The sequence below is a fragment of the Elaeis guineensis genome, chromosome 1 (genome assembly GCF_000442705.2).
Source record: "Elaeis guineensis isolate ETL-2024a chromosome 1, EG11, whole genome shotgun sequence".
NCBI lineage: Eukaryota > Viridiplantae > Streptophyta > Magnoliopsida > Arecales > Arecaceae > Elaeis > Elaeis guineensis.
In genome coordinates this window covers 177,520,713-177,540,141 of record NC_025993.2, presented here as the reverse complement: position 1 = coordinate 177,540,141, position 19,429 = coordinate 177,520,713, and the positions used below count along the sequence as shown (strand labels likewise).

Sequence of the window (19,429 nt, the reverse complement as noted above, 5' to 3'; positions counted from 1 at the left end):
TTAACCCAACAGCAGCTATGAACCACCGATCCTTGTACCTGAATATTAACCACTTCATGACCTCACTTACCACTATATTGGCTAACAGAGACTGCCAATTTATTATACCATTCCATAAGAGAAGTGTCCTAATCCACCAAACCTATCATTTTAGATGCAATTAGCCGGGCTACTTTCTCCCTAGCTTCATTGAAATAAGAAAATGACATGCTTTCTGTTGTTACTCTCAATCCATGCTGAATTCTTTGCTCACGCTTTGCAGACTGTGGTTTAATTACTACCATCTGCATGATCAAACTGAAAGTGTCATAAAGATATGGGACCAAGAGTTGCATCTTGACTGTCCAAACCATCATGGCTCGAAGGTGGGGACTTCAGCTGAGGAATCCCAAAAAGCCTGATGTAGAGCCCGCTTTAGGATACTCCTATACGGATCCTCCTCTCTCTTTCGCTTCAGATATGAGAGCATATTCTCAATTTCTGATTGGATCTGCAAATACATTGCATTTGCTTTACTTCTGTCTTTTAGAATGTCCATTCCTTGTGTTTCAAATGGTTTCCCAAATAGATAGTAAAAACGCCCAGGTAATATTGGGAGAACTCCTGGAATATAAAGCTTTTGCTCAGAAACCTCCCCACTGGCATCAGACCTACAACCAAGGAATGCTCCTGTTTAGCATGCATTTAGTAATATGATAAACCTCCATTGATAGTTATACGGCATGGAGATAAGAAAAGACTAACCATCTCAGCCAAAAATTAAGAACATCTGATACAGAATGGATACCTTAGAGTAAATTCCTTACTGTTCGCTTCTATCCATTCTCGGATAAATGGAATGTTCTTTTGATCATTGTAATCAAGAACCAACTGTCAACATATTCACAAGTTATTAATCAACAAACAGAATTTAGAAGAACATGAATTATTATATGGGGAAAACAAAAATGGGAGCCTTAGCCATGAAAAGCTGAAAATAATGAGCACTTTGACTGTAAATAAATTATTTACAAGTGATAAATTGGCAAGGTAATGGGAGCCAAAGATGCATCCTTAACATTACAGCAAAAAAAGAGCCCCCACAGCTAACAAAACAAGGTTGATGAAGGTAAAGAATGATTGGCAAGGTTTGGGTGGACAAAGTAAGAGGGTCTAGATTACAATACATTGTTAACTGATTGACTGATCATATTGAAATTCATCAATAACTAGCATAAATAGATCATAAGATCATATGAGAACCATAATTGCATAGAGAAAATCAGATAAAGGCCACAAAGGATTTTCTTTAGCACCTAGAGAATAATTGAAAAGATAACAGTTTTGAGCTCAAATCAACTTGAGATTATGACATAGCTGGCCGACAAGATAGTATCATAATGTTCATGGAGTCCTCTAAGCCCTCGAATCACCAAAGAATGAAGATATGGGTTGAGACAGCCTCCCCCCTGTTGATTCAAAATCTCTCAATGGTAGGTGCAATAAGTGCCAGAAGAAGTCATCAAGAACTGTTCACAATGGTTCAACAACAAAAAGACAATAGGATACTCATGAAATTCTTAACCAAAAACCTAAACTGTTGCAGTGATGCTAGGTGTCACAACAATGCAATCCAACAGTTGGAATCTCTTTTGGTTAGGTCTGGGTGGATGGTAATTCTTATTAGGCCCTGTGTGCATGTGTGTGTGTACATGTGTACATACGCACATACGTTCCATGTATGTGTTTACATATTTAAGTATGTACGTATATAATTATATATAGCCATAGCTACTAAATCTGCTTCCTACTTCTGAAATGAATTCATGTTTTTTGCTTCTAAAAAGAAGAGAATTGGAACCGATGTCAAATGCAGCCTATTCATACAAATGGGGAAAAAAATCGATTAAATCCATGATTCTTTCCTTTTCAGGTCATGGTTCATTTGAGCAACTCACTCATCCAGTGTGTTGTTGTTTTTGAGTCCGGATATCATTTGACAAAATTCCGCCTTAATCAACTGATCTGAATTCATTATTTTTATCTTCTGTACATAACCTTGATCACCAGAAGTACCTGATATTTGCATATCCATGACACTGTATATTACAGTAAAATGTATAGTATGTTAGATGAGTGTCAAAAGATCAGTAGTTTGGCAATTAGCAATCTCAGGAGAAGAAAAGACTACTTATAATCTAACCGATTGTATTGTTAAGTCTAGGAAAATTTCCAGTTTGTTTTAAACCTAATTTTTCCTGGGGAACTATACTTTTATCAGATTAATGTTTGATGGGATCATAGTCTCATGCACTTGATATTGTCCATTGCCAACACATCACTGTGTTTTTAAGCAACTTACGTTAGTCCTTAATGGAGTAAATAAGTCAACGCTAAAGAAGTCATTTACGTGGATATTGATATTTATATGGATCAAATTTGTAAGTGGACATCTTGTCACAATATCAAATTGAAACAATCAAAAGAAACACATCACTGCTTCAATTAAGGATTTAAGTGCTGCCAGCATGGGGCATACTGGTAATGTATCAAAACAGTACGTATGACCCTGTAATTACTCATGGTTCGCCGGTATGCCTTAGTATGGCTCATGGTGCATTCCTCAGTGTGCCTCAGTATAAGATATACCAAGGGTCGTCAAACAAGCAGCTTGAGGTCAGCGTGAGAAAATCTTGAATCAAGCTCAGTTTGAAGCTAAACCAAAGTTTGAACCAGAAAAAAAGGCTCAGAATTAATTAGGTTTGGCTCAACAAGGTTAGAATATATTTATGTGTTGCATTTTTATATTATATATTATGTGTATATTATGTATTATATAAACAGTGGATCATTGGAAGCAGGTTATAATTAGTACTTTATTATTTTTTGAATCAATTAAATGTTAAATAGGCGTGAACCAAGCTTGAATCAGTGTTTTATTCAAGCTTGAACTCAACTTGCTTTTAGGATCAATTATGCTCATGATTGGCTCGGTTCGAGATTAAGTAATCGAAACAAATCGAGCTTGATCTTAGAGTTCCATCTTGAAATTGATTTCAAACCAAGCTTGATTGAGCTTAGCTCTCTTACACCTCTAGGAATACCATACTGAGGTACTGTCAGTTTTCAAACCTTGGCTCACACAGCACAGCACATGTCGTGACCAAGTACTCATGCTAAGGCACTAGGTCAGCTCGAAGTTATACCAATCCAAGGTTGCATGCTGGTACTGGCACGGAATGGCATGTGCCAACTGGCACAAGCTGTCAATTGAATCCTTATTGTTTTAGACAGTAGCTTTCCAAAAATATACCTTATTTTAAAATTTGTTTCGCAGAATTCTACAAAACTAAATGAAATTTTTACCTTTGTCACATCATCTTCTCCAACAACCCCAAATGGTACAATTGTGACCCCAAATCGAGCAGCCATTCTCACAAATTCAGGCTGATCTGGCCAAAACAACTTATATTCTTCATGCTGTCAACCATCCATGCATCAAAATTAATTCTTAGAGAAAATAAAGTGGCCTATAATAGTAGATATACATCACAACATGTACTAACCAGCATGATCCTCAAATGTATACTCGTGTACGAGTTGGTGCATCATGTTTAAGTCTTTCCCTAGGCCCAACTTCAACTTTGCTAAATGGAAATTAAATTAAAATTTTGGAATCAATGCACTGTTCTTATTAGGGCTTGATCAAGCTTCATTCATAGATTCTATGCACACACTGGTTGATGAATAAAAAGAATAGGCCAATATAGTTTTCCCTACTGCATGCAAAACATCCTGACCTAATATCATGACTCAGTCTTCTATTTGGTCTAAATTCCTTGCATTTGGATATTTCTAACCATGAATTTTGTATCATTGAAAACATTCATTGAGACAATCCTAGTTTTTGCAAATAATCATAAATCACTTAGTGTTGCACCTCTATGCACCATCTGATCCTCACGCCACTAAAATATTTTCCAGATATATATCAAGATATACAAAACTTACAGATATACCCCTTCCAAAATACTTACATGTATGCCACTCTAAAATGTGAAACTTGCATATATGCCCTTGTGATTTGATGAAGTCAGCAACTGAAAAGTGATATTACCATATTATTTTATTGTGTTACCTTCTTGATGTTTCTCTTGCATATGCTCCGCTAATGGTCCTTGGTTAGTAGTCCTTCTAACTCTGAGAAGTAATGCATGTACCACAGGCACAACATTTCATATATTTCCCTTAAGGTTTTCAAACATTATGCATGAGGAAAAATAGTTCATGGACCAGTTTTGTCAGCTCTTAATCTAGATGAAATTTGAATGACAGAAGTGAATGCAACATGAAATAAACAGTATAGGTGAAATTTTAGACATCAAGAGTAGCATATATACACTATCAGCATTTTAAAGGGTAAATAAGGGAACGAGGGGATTTTAAAGGGCTTATATAAAAATATCCCCGAACTTTTAACTTATATGCCTATGGGTGATCAATGTATTTGCAAGGCATCCATCCATCCGTCCGTCTATACCTATATACAGCATGGTTATTCTTATCCACTGATACTTAGCACAATAAAGCTAGAAGATCAAAGATATCTTTAATAATGAAGTGAAAAAAGTAATTTAGCACACCTTCCGATGTAGAGCCTCACAGATACCTCCAGGATAAAGAAGTACAAATGATCCTCTTGAAAACAACCTATACATGTTGCTTGGAGTAATGGGCAATGCACCAAAGATATTCCAAAAATCAAGTAGGCAGAACTCCCGCCGTGAAGTTTCAAATTTCTCTGAAAAGAACAGTGGGTGCGCCATGGCATGAAATATAATATTCTTCTCTTTCCAGAATGCTTTGAAAAGTGGGATAACATCGAGCGCCATCAGCATGTGATAACCCACGAACAAGACAGGACCTTTGTCAGGAATCCCAGCAAGACCCTTCACTATCCTTCCATCTTGCAGAGTTGAAAACATGACTGGACTTGTTGCAAGGAGAAACCATCTGTAGTTAACCAGCATAATATGAAACAGAATAAAGATGTTGTGCATGGTTGAGCATTGGCAACTATTGTAAGAACATGGAACATGCACCTATAATCTTGTTCAATATGTTTTTTGTATTCACTGTGAGTAGGAGGAAGGTAATCTGTGACATAATCATGTTGTCCAGAATGGTGATAAATGCAGGCACCCTTAATAATAGTCAACAAATTGATACCATCTTCCTGTATCATCATGACAAATTTGAAAATTGAGTGTTTCATTGTCAGCCAATAGAACTAAAATTTTTCTGTTTTTTCTTTGATTTAAAATTTGAGTGTTTCTAAAATAATAAATATGAAAGGATGAAATTACTGAGAGGTATTATTCAGCCTACTTCTCATACTAGAAATTTTTCTGCAAACTTAAGCATGAAAAATATGAAACTTTGTAATTTCTTGACGAAGCCAACAAACTGACAAACTGGAGAAAACTTTCTTTGTTTCTATATTCCAGACACTCAAGTCCTAGCATAAGAGTTAAACAAACATCACGTTCTAGAATGATAACTCTGAGTGAGAAAGCATCAACATAATTGACACTGTCACTGATCCTGGCAATTATGGATATATCAATAAAAGGCAACTCTACAATGAGTGATAAGGATTTAACTAGAAACGTCTGCTGACCAAAAGTAAGGTGTGACCGTTGTCTTTGAAGTACCGAACTCTGCAATTTTTTAGTGAAGTCCAAAGTCGATCTGCTTCTTCTCCACTTGGTAGCAAGTTGTCCTTTCCACTAAATCATGAGTACACTGTCAGATATGAACTCACAAGAAGCAATAAAATTTGAGATATAAATCAAATCAGGTACTTGCATCTAAGCAATTGGCATAAAACCACATATATGATATCTAATTTGTCTTCATAAATTTGCTCAGTTCCTCATTATACTGAGATAAGTGTCGATGTAAGGAAATTTCTCCTCATATGTTGCTCAAATATTTCTGAAAAAAAGTCCAAATATGACATCCTATATGCATATTGGGGAACTTTATCAGATCAGATGGGTAAGGATGTTATTCATGCTGTTGATGCTGGAAAAAGGAAGATAACAGGGGAACACTGAATGAAGATAAAAGTGGAAACAAAAAAAAAAATCGCATAAGACAAACCTGGCAAGCAGTAGAACTTCAGCTTCCACAGCATGAAGGCAAGAATTGGCATAAGCTGCAGCTGATTTGAGAAGCTTAAGTTTCCATAGAAGAGTGTCCCTCGGTATAATATCGGCCAAATCCTGTTATCACACAAAAAGTAAAAAGAAACGATCGTATCTGAAACCTAATTTAGAGTCCTATGTTAATAAAGACAGTTTTGAGGTCCACAAGACCCATATGTGGCTTTTCCCCTTTTTTTCTCTTTGCAACCACAATTAGCTGAAAAAAAAAAAAAAGGAAAAGAAAGCCTGATGTGAAGAAGATGCAGAACATGGTAGGCCAAAAGCAAAAAGCACTATATATGCTTCTTATAAAGCTGGAAAATGCACCCTTTGATTTATTTTAATCAATTTCTTTATAACTTTTAGAAAGCATATCAGGAGTCAATTTCGAGAAAGACAGAAAAGGAAATTTGACAAAAAAAAGGATATTATACAACTTAAGGGGAGAGAAATGGGAGGAGAGGGACTGACCAACTTCACAAGTTTTAAAACTTGAAATTGCTTATAGGAGATGATGATAAAGTTCACTATATCAAATTATGAACAAACATAAAAAAAAAAAAAAAAGATAATATTTGCCAACTGACTGGATTGATTTTCCTCCATTATACTTACTATTCAAGGTTTTAAAAAGGTGTGTTCTTGATATTTGCATCATCCTACCCACTAATTTATTTCTACATTAACCAACACAAGCTAGTATGGTGCCAAGGACTTATTTGTTATACATACTTTGGTGGTTATTGTAGGGTTAAATACTTAGGTTGCATTTGGTAGTTGGCAATGTATCCAGATTCCGGCAATTTAGAGTGGGCCCACCAGATTATTGTATTTGGTATGCTTTTTGGACGGCAATCTAAATTATCTTGGCAATCTGGATTGCCTTCCAGGAGATAATCTGGATTGCCTAAGGGAGAGGTTGCTATCCAGATTATCACTTGTTTGGCAATGTTGCAAAAAAATTTTTAGATAAAATTATCTCTCAAAAAAAAATCATGCAAAACCCATCCCTCCACCACCTTCCCAGGGAGCTTTCACCCTCCCCTTCTTCTTCGAACTCCCCCATGCCCTCACCACCCTCGACCGCTTCCCCTTCACCCATGCCCTTGTCATATTCGGCCATGGCCCGCACTTCTACATCGGCATTGATGTCTCCTCCCTTGCCTCCATCACCGCCGCCCCATCCTCCGACGACCTAGCCACCGCCCTCTTTTCTTGCCAGCATATTTGAAAATTATGATTTAAATTTAAAACCAAACTCTTCCCTAATAATTCAAAATTTCACAAAATTTTATAAGGATATTTTGAAAATTTGATTTCACATTACTAGTAATTTGATTGTCATACCAAACATGTTAATTAATATTTTTAGTAATTTTACTACAACATCACCTGCATGTACCAAACACAGTAATCAATATTACTGACAATTTAATGATGGTAATCTATCTTGAAGGCAATCCATATTATCTTCCAAGATAATCTGGCAATGCACCAAATGCGACTTTAATGTAGATCATAACTTTAAAATGATTCTTATAGAAGAATTCCACTTAAAAGAAAAACATAAAGCATCATACCTTATCTTTGCTTCAAGATTACAGATATAAAAAGTTAAAAGGGGCTCCTTACTAAGATACTCGCAATTGATCCTCTTCAAAATTACCAATGTTAAAGATTTCAAAATATAAAGGTTCTAATTTGAGGAATTCAGCATAAGAGGAATTGAGAAATATTAAGACCTTAAAACACAAATAGTCTAAAAATTGATGCGTGAAATTCATCTATCTGACATTTGATGCAAGGACTTATTTGGGTACAGTCTATGATATTAAAATTTAGAAAATCCAAATATAATTTAAGGAATCTCAATTTATCTAATATACAGATCATGCCGAAAGTAAGATGATTTTTCTAGAGATCACCTGATGGTTGATAAAGGCTTAGCAAACAGGCTATAACTGGTTTCTGGTAGCTGATTTTGTGATGGAGCAAGCTGCATCTCTGATGTGCTGTAATTTGTAGGGCAGGTCTGACTAACTTACCGATAAATTAAAAAGGTTACAGAAAAGAAAACATGTCTATATAGAAAGATGGATTCTAGAATCTATGCTTCTAGGCTTCTACAAGACTAAGACAACATGTTTGAAGAAAGAAGATAAAGAAATGGAAACTAACAAGAGATAAATACAATGGAGTAATCACCACTGCATAACATATTTAGGAATCTTCACCTTTATTTAATGCACTCAACCTTGGGCATGGAGTCACCACCATGAAAGAAGAAGAATTTATCTATGCAATTTATTGCATAGTAATGATATGTAACATAAACTACAGATCAGAAAAACATGATAAAAAGATGTTCCAACAAGTGGTAGAGTTATCTTACTGAGAGTATAGGTAACAAGGAAGTAAGACATTTTGACAATTCGTCCAGTGTTTGGGGAAGAGGAAGCTCTTTTGAAACACCGGCCATTGCCATCTTCACAGGATCACCTATTGCCATGACAGAAAAATAATCCAACAATGAGCACCATAAACTTTGCAGATTAAGAATAAAAGTAAAGAAACAGATTACCCATGACTAAGCTAAGAAGGTAAGTAATGGTGATGTGGAGGTTGCTTGGTAGTGCCTCCAAGACAGGAAGTAAAGGCTGCAACCGTGACCTGGCAAATGATGTTGCTGAAGAACATGACAAATATATAAGTAACCATCCCAGAATAATTCATGCAGATAATGAAGGAGGATTTTGAAAATTATGGACAACAAAGTTAACAGGTTTTATGCATAGTCTTTACCAACCTGGATTGACTAATATTAGTACAATGCCAACAGCGGGGTTGCGAGCAGCAACAGCAAGTGCTAAGCATCCCCCAAGGGAATCTCCAACAATGTATATTGGCGTATTTGTAGACATAGCATGCTCAGAATTCACAGAGCGTTCAACAAATTCCACAAGTCCTTAATCCAAAAAAATATATAAATTACAAGTCGATGCATGGGCAAATAATTAGCACAAGAAAAAAATTCTTAAAAAAAAAAAAAAAGAAATAGAGTTATAATGGTCTGATATGAAAACCTCTAATAATAATTAATTATAGAAAATCAAATAATCTGAAAAAGAATTAAAGATAAAATGCTTGACCAGTACATTTTCTGCATATGAAAAGAAGAGAGATCAAAACCTTCAAATGGTGTCCGATCATTTACTGGAATGTGCAAGCACCAAACTTCAAAAATCCTATATCACCAGCAAAACAGGCCCATAAATATATAATACTATGTGAGAATTTATACAATTATGCATTAGGAAGCAGAAAGAAAAATGTGCTTCATATTGTATAATCACTTTGTTTATTTTATGTCTCTTTCTCCTGTCTATAAAAACTTTACTTTCATATCTCGTCTATATCTAATCCCAGGTCAGCTAATGAAGCGTGGAACATTTTCTGGCTGACAAAATGCTATATTACATGAAATGGAGGTACTTAAAAAGAAGAACACATGTGAATTAGTAGCCTTGTCTGAAGGAAAATGCATAATAGGATGTCATGGGATATATATTGTCAAATATCAAGTCAACAATCAATCATAAATGGATGTGAACGAATTTATGGAATGAATTTTTTTCAAGAAATTTTCACCTTTACAAAGTTAAATTTTGTTAAGGATTAATATGTGATGCAGTTAATCTAAAATAGGTGTTATTTCAATTAAATGTCAATAATGTGTTTTTGCATGCTGACTTACATGAAGAAGTGTCTTTGTATGTGTCCCCTAAGATCAACCCAAGTAATCTCTGCCCGCTTGGTTTGACAAATTTAGCCAGATATTCTTCAAACTTGGATGTATAAGAAGCCAACCTGATCAATCTTTATTCACCAGTAGGACTTCTTACTGACATGTTGGGCACTTGTGCATGTTGCCTATTCAATGAGTTCATACTTATGAATAATGATTTGATTGAGATTGACACTTTGAAGAAACTTTTGTAGCAAAGATCTGAAATCAAGGATTTAGGGCAGCTTCATTATATTCTTGGCATTGAAGTAGCATCATTCCAAGGAAGATACACTGTCAGCATACAAGGATGGGACTTATGCTTTACTAGTTTCTAGAGACAAGCAATAGAATTCCCAGTAGAAAACCAAGTTGAGACCATGTGCCCATCAACTAGACCTTTTTTGGCACATAAATAGTGATTCTACAGAGGGTCTGGTGTTTTCAACAAGTCTGAATGAGGACATATCGAAGTTTCAAAGATGCACTGAATCTAATCGCCCATCCAATTAACAATCTAACACTGATTGCATCTGCATGAGGGCATCTTGAAGTTTTAAGAAGTGCTAACTCTAATCGCCCATCCGACTAACAGTCTACCTCTGAGTACATGCACTCCAACCATTGTTTGTTTTCTTGAGTGCAGAGGCTGAGTTTGAATAAATGACTCCAACTACATGAGAGTTAACATGGTTGAGCATGTTTCCATTCCAATTGACTGTCAGACAACCAAGCTGCTACATATTTCTGGCAAGCTTGTGTTTCATGAATGAAGCAACTTTGTCGAGGTTGACTGATATTTTACAGGAGAAGGTGGTTTAACCTCAAGATCTCCATGCTATTTGCTCGGTCTGAGATTCAGTTGGCAGTTATGCGAATGGTAGCCCTCTAATTTGACCAAGATCACGAAAGACTCAAAATATTTCTGAAAATATTGCAAAGATTCCATAAAATGTGATGGAAGACTGTGACAATACTAAATAATATTCTGCAATATATGATGGCTATCATGGGTTGATCCAGGTATAAATAGTTGATTGTAATTAAGGTCTAGCTTAGAATTGTGATTACAAATTAACACTAATATGGGACTCATCTAATCAGTCACCTATACGGGATAAGTTTGCCCTATGATTTTCCCTCAATTGTGGTTGGAAAGAACAACCTCTACAAGTAGAGGACTGCAAAGTTAGCAAATTAAACCAAGCAGCTCTCTTTCTCCCATCTATTTTGCACCTTGAGAACTCTCTTTCCTCTTTTCCTCTTTCTCTGTTTTCTTTATCTTTTCTTCTTTTCTTCCTTTTATTTTTGTAAAACCTGTGCTACTCAAAATCTTGAAATCACTAATTGCTGTGATGAAACACATTGTCACTTTTAGGGTCCATATATTGACAGGTTTGAACTGGGAAAGTACAGATATTTGATATTCGCTAATAAGATGTTGGCACAACTCTATATTATAACTATTTTGACCAATTAGGAATATCATTTCGGTCATGGGATCAATGTAGCAGCGATTGCATAAGATAAAATTAAAATAAAATGCTCCCTGCCATTGCCATATTGTAACCTATTACTAATTCAGGGTATTTTTTTTCTCCCTTGAATCAACTTCATAAAATTGATTTTTGCCATTAGAGCTCCATCTTCAACAAAATGAGCACACTGGCTCTGAGAGAGAGTACACAGATCAATCCAACTCCTAGCAAATCTTGATAAAGCACATGTCAAAAGCACAAAAATTTTTAACAAGCAATGGTAAAAATCAAAGATTTCTGTAATAATAAAGATAGTACATAAAGAAACAAGAGTAAAATGAGTAAATCCATCAGATATACTCGAGCCATACATGCATCCAACATCCAACCAATATGTACATTCGACATCAAAAAAAAGTAAAATCCCCTCCACATATTGCATGAGTTTTTAATTCACTCCTAAATTCATGATATCTTGCACTAAGTCATCATTATTTCTTGAAAAATATCAGCAAAGAGTGAAAGTTATCAATTCAACTGCAATGAATTCAGACGTATCTATAACAATGATGAAATATCTGGAAAACAAAATGCCTACACTTCAGAATGATCTTAAAACATTGTTTTCTTACTTAGACATGATTTTTTATTCCTTTTCTTTAAGTGCGAAAGTAAACAATTACACATTAGTCCTAAAAAATAGTATGGCAGGACAACGTACTTTCCAAGTGATTTTTGATGCAGAACGAGCCCCATTCCAGTGCCGTCGATACCTGTACATCATAAGACATCAAAATTTAGTTTATGGAACCTCCCATAGAGTCCTTATGAGTTATGACTGCAACTTTTTTTACCACAACTTGTACTCTGCAATAAAAAAAAAAAAAAAAAACAAAAACAAAACAAAACTTTAAACCTACCAGGTAAAAAGAACAGCAGAGGAGCGTCCTTTATCGAAGGTCCACACTCAACAGGGCAGAACCAGCGAGGGGGGCCTCCGTCGGGCTTGATGATCTCCTTCGCCATGTCGAAGTAGTCCTTCATGCTCTTCGTCCCGAATCCATCATCATACCGTCCGCTCAGTTCTCCAGCCTTGATTCTCGTCCCCTTCGCCTTCTTCTCGGCATGGGAATCCCCACTTCCGGGAAGAGACCGATCAAGCTCCAAACTGGACGCATGCTTCACTTGGTTCTTGCAAACCGCAGCGAGCCGACACCTCTTCGGCGAGTGAAAGGGAGGTGTTGGGGTTCGGAGGGGGAGGAAGGGGAGTTGAGCGGAAGACAGAAGCATGGAGAGAGGCCGAGAAGGAAATGGGAGGAGGGAGAACTGGGGAAGGTTGGAGATACGAGCAGGTGGTGGGAAATGTTGGAAATATAAGTTTTGAACGATTGAGAGAGAGACGGAGAGGGAGAGGGAGGCCGCGGTGCGCGAAGGTGGGCCGAGAGATGGGAGTGTTGGATACATTGTAATATTTAAATAAAATGTGGAAGAGAAATGGAGGTTTTTTTTTAAAACAATAAATAAATAAAAATAGAGAAAGAAAGAGATTAGCGGATGTTTATAATTATTTTTTGAAGAAATTTTTAGAAAAAATATCCCCATCGACCACCCGGATGGATTTCTCTCTAAGAGGTATTTCATCGTGATAAGACAATCTTTGATATTTAATTTCTGTTTAAACTGAAGTCATGTATTTATGAATTAAAAATTATATATTCAGGAAAGATGCTTTTGCATCTATTCGGACTCTATAAATATAGAACCCTGTGATCGAAAATATCAATCAATTAATCCTCTCTCTTTCATTTTAAAATTTTATTTTTTTTTCTAGTATCTAAATAATTTTATAGAGAGTTCTCGAAGATTCTTCAAAATTGCTATTTACAGAATCCATAAAATTTTTTTTGTATCTTGAGAGTATATTTCCTTTGAATCCGAGAGCAAATTCTTTTGAGTGGAAGCAAATAATATTCTAAAGATAGCAATTACGTGCTTAGCTAAAAATCTTAAGATTCTTTCAAAAATTATTCTCTGTACATCCATTTTTCTTAATAAGGAGGTGAAATGTATAAAAATTTGAATAGAGCATATGGAGGGATTGGCCATGGATGGAAAGAGAGAGACAGATGAAAAGCACGTTATTGTTAGAACATGCTTGGCATTGCTTTTGAAAGATTATATTATTATTTTAGAGGATAATTTGTAAATAAATGATCCATTTGGCATCTTTTATTTATTATTTATTATTTTTGAATAAAATGATTAAAATCAAGATAAAAAAAATATTTTCATGTTATTATATATTTTTGTATTATTTCTAGATAAATAAAAGTATAAAATTTTTACTCTCAATATTTTTTTAAAAAAAATTTACCATCATGATCACCACATCATCGCTTCATCTCAACCACTGCAATCATCGCTTCATCGATCATCACAACTATCATTTCTACAATCATTACTATCACCTACATTATCATCATTGTCTTCGACATATTAGTATCATCATTAATGTCTTCACCATTTAGCTAGCAATTTTACCATTGCCATATTATTGATGCCTTTGTTATTATTTTATTATTATCATTATTGCTACTGCCACCGTATCATCTACGCAACCATCATTACTGATATTACCTACTGATCATCATATGTATATTTTAAAAATAATTTATCATACTAATATATTTTTATTTTTAAATTTAGAAAAATAAAAAATATAATATTTTATTTTTTATGCCAAATAGCATCTTAGTTTTACTATTTGTATTTTGCATCAAAAATACAAATAGTATGATTGCTTTTGTTGTTATATGAAATTGAAACACATTTTTACTGTTAAATTAAAAATTGAAATCTTCTATATTGCATGACTGAGCTGGAAATTATAGGGGCGAAACAAGATATGAGATTAAAGCACTAGCCATTCATCTTTTGCAAAATGAGTAATTGTTATGTCTCCAAGAATGGTTGTTGGTTGGATGGAGTTTTATTTGAATAGGTGAATCCTATTTAATCATCAACCATTCTGAAACTCATGAATAATTGATATACATTAACTGTACCACTTTGATTCAATCCCAACTTCAAAAGGATCCAAACTTGATGAAAATACCATTAGTCTTCACCTCAATAGGACATGTGTCCAGGCTATTTGTCATTTGATCAAAAAAATATTCGAGCTATACTTAAAATTCATACAAACTAATACAAAACTACTTAATTCAGAATTTAAGTTGTGAGTTTTCTACAAATTTATCCTTTTCAGCAAACTGGCTTTTTTTATATAAATTTGTTCAATTAATCTTCAGAACTCAAGCAACTTCTATTAGGTACAAATTTTTATAAAATTTTATGATTGCACAAAATCAATAGGCCTTCGATGTAGAGGGCCACAGCTGCACAGCTGATGGACACAAAATGGGGCAAAGGAATCAAGCTCAATGGATCCAAAATTTTGAATAAAATAAAATAGAATGTATTTTTAGATTGCAGAAAATCTAGACTTACCAATAAGAAGAAAATTAGATGATACACCATTATTAATAGTTTTGTATTTATGAAGATATTATTTAGGAACTAAACATTAAATGATGGTTGTTAAGACTAAGACAACCATAAGGTGGTTATAACCGCCATTATTATTTTTATAACGGCCGTTTACCTGAGATGGTTGGCAGGAAAGGGGACCCGGAGGTGTGCGAATGGGGGGCCTGTAGCACTTTGGTCATGCAGAGGACCGCAGAAGCCGGTCTCAACGGGAATCATACACGTCGTTCTGTCGGTGACCAGCCATTTCACGTACGCAAACTACCGCAACACCCCCACCCTCCACCAAAGATTGACGTTTAAACTACGCAAACAAAAATGTCCTGTCTATATGTCTCTCTCTCTCTCTCTCTATATATAAAACTATCGATTGAAATTATGACAAAGACATGTCAAATCACCGACAAAATCTATGCCAATATTTGATAAAAAATACCTATCCATCCGCCATAAGCTTCTAATTTACTGTTTTAGTTTATAAATTTATTCAAATTATAAAATATACTGATTTCAAATATATTATGATATTTTATATTTTAATAATTAATTATTTTTATAAAAAAATTATAAAAATTTTTATTTTTTTTTGCTTTTACCAAACATACTTTTTATTTTCTTTTGTTTTTACTCAATAGCAAAAATTTTAAAAAATATATTTTTAAAAATCAAAAATCAAAATGTGTAACCAAATGCAACTTAGAAAAAGTGGTGGTGGGCTCCGTATGTTTAGCAATTTCGATCAACATGCATTAATTGCACCTTATTCTCATGTACCCTGATTTAGCTATTCCATGATGGACATGAAATAGTTTACTTTAGATCTTTAATGAGTATTAATTATATTTTATTCTAGATATATGAAATAACACTGTATTAATTGTACCTTATTCTCAGTGGAATAGCATTTCTCCAACCAAACAGAAATCTGGAACAGACATGATGAATAGCTATTCTCCAAAAATTCGTATTTCTATTTTAGAAATATAAAGAAGGTAACCAAACACTACCCATAAGATTTTGAAAACAGGTCCATGCACTAAAAATATTAAAAATTTAAAAGTATTTTTGTAATTATATATAATTTTTTTGAAATCTTTTAAGGTAAATAAATTCATGATTCTTTTTGTTCATCCTATAATTAAAACTTAATACTATTTAATATAGAATACTTTTAATACTTTATATAATATATTTTATATAGAAAATTTTATTTTTTTATATATTTTTAATATAAATTAGGTTGGATCAATGATCCAAATCCTTGGTTAAATTAATCTCAATGTAAATTTTAATTATTATATCTCAGACCATTAATTGATTATAGTGCGCACCTTACAATATTGGTAGTGGATTTTATATTGAAAATTAATTGTTAGCCTGATTTAACTTTTCAATAAAAAGATCGGGTCAAATCTCGAAGATAACTTATTTAATGCATGAAAAAAATTTCAGTACAAACATAATACATAATCAATTTCATTAAATAACCAATAAATATTAAGGATTCATTTTTCATGAGAGCAGGTAAAAAAATATTACACACCCATCATATTAACAAATTATTAGTAATAAGATAAAAATCCCAAGCTGAACCCATCCTAAACTTGTCCAACTATTAGAACATATGATAGTCAATATATATAGTTGAAATCTTATTACTTCTAAAATTTATTAGATATCTATAATTTTTATTTCAAAAAAAATTCTGATGCATATTTAGTGATGAAATATTATTATTATTATCAAAAATCTAAATTAGTTTACAATGGTATTAATTTGTCATAAAAATAAATCATAAATAATTAGTAATGAAAACTATTAGTTATATAACGACATATAGATGGCAAAATTTATTTCATTGTTAAATAGGTAGTATCTTACAATAAAACTATATATGTTGCTAATTAAATCTTATTGAATCAGAAAAATATTGTCCTCGTATATATAGTATCATCACAATATAAAAAGTTTTATCAATATTTATGAATAATTATTACAATATTATAGACCTTTTATGATAATTTTTAAAATCGTTACTATAAAATATAATTTTTTATAACAGTTAAAAATTATTGTTGCTATATAATAATTTTTAGTAATACTTTTGATAAACCAATGTTATCGGTTATTACTAAAATGTCATTGTGATAAACTTCTATTTGTTGCAGTGAGCTAGTTTCACATATGATACGTGAAAGAAGGTACCAGGAGGTCCTAAGTACACATAATCGAATCATTTATAGGAGAGAAAGGACACTCGAGGGACTCACTTTTTCAAGTGTTCTGATGGTGGAGACCGTTATGGGATGGCAATTGAAGGTACGCACATGCACCATAATCTCGGATTATAGATAATGAGAGGTTCTCGCCCATATGTTGCGTGTATATATGTTAACTTTGTATGATGTTTTAACTCTTAAAGTATTCTCTTTAAATGACCAAAATTTCTTTGCAGTACACATGATAAATATTTGTCTTTTTGTTCCTATTATGGGGATAATCCGCCTACCGATCCGACCTCTCTCTCGTCAGATTACGACCGAGCAGCAGCAGTTCCCAATTTTTTATGGGACGGAGACGGAGAAGAAAATGAGAGAAGTGAAACGAGCGGCCATGAAGCAGGCTATGCGCCTACGCCTAGAGCCATGTTAACGAAAGCGGCCTGACCGTAACTAAACCAAAAAAAAACAGAAGGGGCCTTACGTTTTATTTCCGCAACCAAGCAGAAAGAGGCGTATATTGCCCGTTAAACGGGCCTGCTTTCCCAAAGGACAATATTGCATCCAATTGAGACTATGCATCCTCTAGGAAAGCAAAAAAATGGACAAATGCTCCGCCACCTAGGTTCACAAACTTAGCCAGCTTCATGGCACCCCAGGAGGACGGGCAGACCGCACCAATTTTTATAGAGAGGACCAAAAGAATATAAAAATAAAAAATATTAATAAATAATTAAAATTAATTTAAATAATTTTTTATAAACATTATATGAGTTGAACTCGACGTTCTTTCATAAAACTAAATTCATCAATAATGAAATCTACTGTAAAATTTTCAGCTATCTCCTTCTCGATGTAAGTGACTAAATAATCGGCAATAATCGGCAAGAAATTAGTTTTCCATCTTATTACACAATCTGATCTTGATAATCTTTATTGCTGAAAATGCTCTCTCTATAGTAGCAGTTGAAACTGAAAGAGTTAATACTAGACGAATCAGTCTATCAATGAGCGGATAAACATCTGACTTTCTTGTTCTCACCAATCCTTGACATAATTCTGAAATTGTAGACATATTCTGGAACTCAAGATTCTTTGGAACATCAATAATGATAATATTGTAATTGATTCATCAAAAATCTTCTTTTATTCTCGCTGAAGTTATCATGCCCACGATCCGAGATTGTGAATCGAGGGTCATGGCAACCGCCGCATATTCATAGGAAATTCTTCCCATAAGCATGCAAGGCATCTTATCATACTATCATAAAACAACAGCGAAATAATTAGTCAATAATTTAAATCCAAAATATAACAATCTAAATTTCAACATTAATATCTCAATAAATTCAACAATGTTCAATACACCTTACATCAAATTCAATAAGACTTTCAGTCTAAAATAAAAGTTTGAAGATTCTCCTTCTCATTACTCTTCCATTCATATCTTGTATCATCTTAATTCCTCAACATCTGTAAAAATAGTAAAATAAGAGGAAATGAGCTAGACAGCCCAGTAAACAATGATCACTTTCAACAGATTTCATCAGGCATTTAAGTAAATAATCATTTATAGAAAATAAGCACATAGAGTTCATCAATTCGAAATCAATTTCAATTATGCAACATAATTCATGCCAAATTCATTTCTTTTTCGAAAATTCGAGTTTCTTTCGAGATTTCAATTTCTTTCATTCTTAAGTTCTTTTCATCAACCATGAGCTATGACCATATTTTCTCTATGGTAGAGTCATAACACCGCGTATCTTCTTGCGATGAGCTGCGAATCATCTGGCAGCAAAGTCCTTCGAACCGCTGATCTCTCTGATGACATGTCGCTGGTCTCTCTAGCGACATATCGCTAGTCTCGCTGGCAACATAAATCCTCAAGACAAATCAATTACCAACGTATATGCCTCCATTGGCGGGGTCCTTTACATAGTCAGGTTGTCAATTCATATTATTCTTATATCAGAATTCTTCATAAATCATATTTCATATTCTAATTTCGATAAGAAAACATATAATCATGTAGTATCGAAATCAATCAATATAATGTATCATGAAATCAATATGTTCAATCATGCTTCATCATAACATTTCGAATAAGATATTTTCATAATAAAATATTATTCATCCAATTCATGCATCGTTTCACAAATCATATCAGAAAAATATATTATCATTTGCTGATAAATCTAAAAAAAATGA

The 19,429-nt window shown here is 33.8% G+C and overlaps 1 protein-coding gene across 4 annotated transcripts; it reads right to left on the bottom strand.

The window, feature by feature from the left end:
* Positions 1-77: 77 nt before the first annotated feature.
* Positions 78-12,929, bottom strand: LOC105032120 (phytyl ester synthase 1, chloroplastic). 4 transcript variants are annotated; one of them, XM_073249950.1, is made up of 13 exons: positions 12,371-12,929; positions 12,172-12,223; positions 9,378-9,433; positions 8,995-9,153; positions 8,770-8,874; positions 8,581-8,687; positions 6,145-6,266; positions 5,660-5,768; positions 5,082-5,215; positions 4,623-4,992; positions 3,346-3,459; positions 788-870; positions 78-650 (listed from the first exon to the last, which is right to left on the bottom strand). In XM_073249950.1, exons 1-13 carry the CDS (start codon positions 12,912-12,914, stop codon positions 353-355), a joined length of 2,253 nt encoding a protein of 750 aa, XP_073106051.1. In that variant the 5' UTR covers positions 12,915-12,929; the 3' UTR covers positions 78-352. The 4 variants fall into 4 exon arrangements, with proteins under 4 accessions (XP_073106051.1, XP_073106054.1, XP_073106057.1 ...); XM_073249953.1 differs by having other exon boundaries at positions 3,346-3,426; XM_073249956.1 differs by lacking the exon at positions 3,346-3,459.
* Between the last annotated feature and the right edge of the window lie 6,500 nt (positions 12,930-19,429).

Excerpts from the sequence above, each read along its gene's own strand:
- LOC105032120 (XM_073249950.1), bottom strand. The coding sequence starts at position 12,914 with ATGTATCCAACACTCCCATCTCTCGGCCCACCTTCGCGCACCGCGGCC. Across the intron at positions 9,154-9,377 it reads TGATCGGACACCATTTGAAG|GACTTGTGGAATTTGTTGAA; the intron begins GTTTTGATCTCT and ends TTTTGGATTAAG. Across the intron at positions 3,460-4,622 it reads GTGAGGCTCTACATCGGAAG|CATGAAGAATATAAGTTGTT; the intron begins GTGTGCTAAATT and ends GATGGTTGACAG.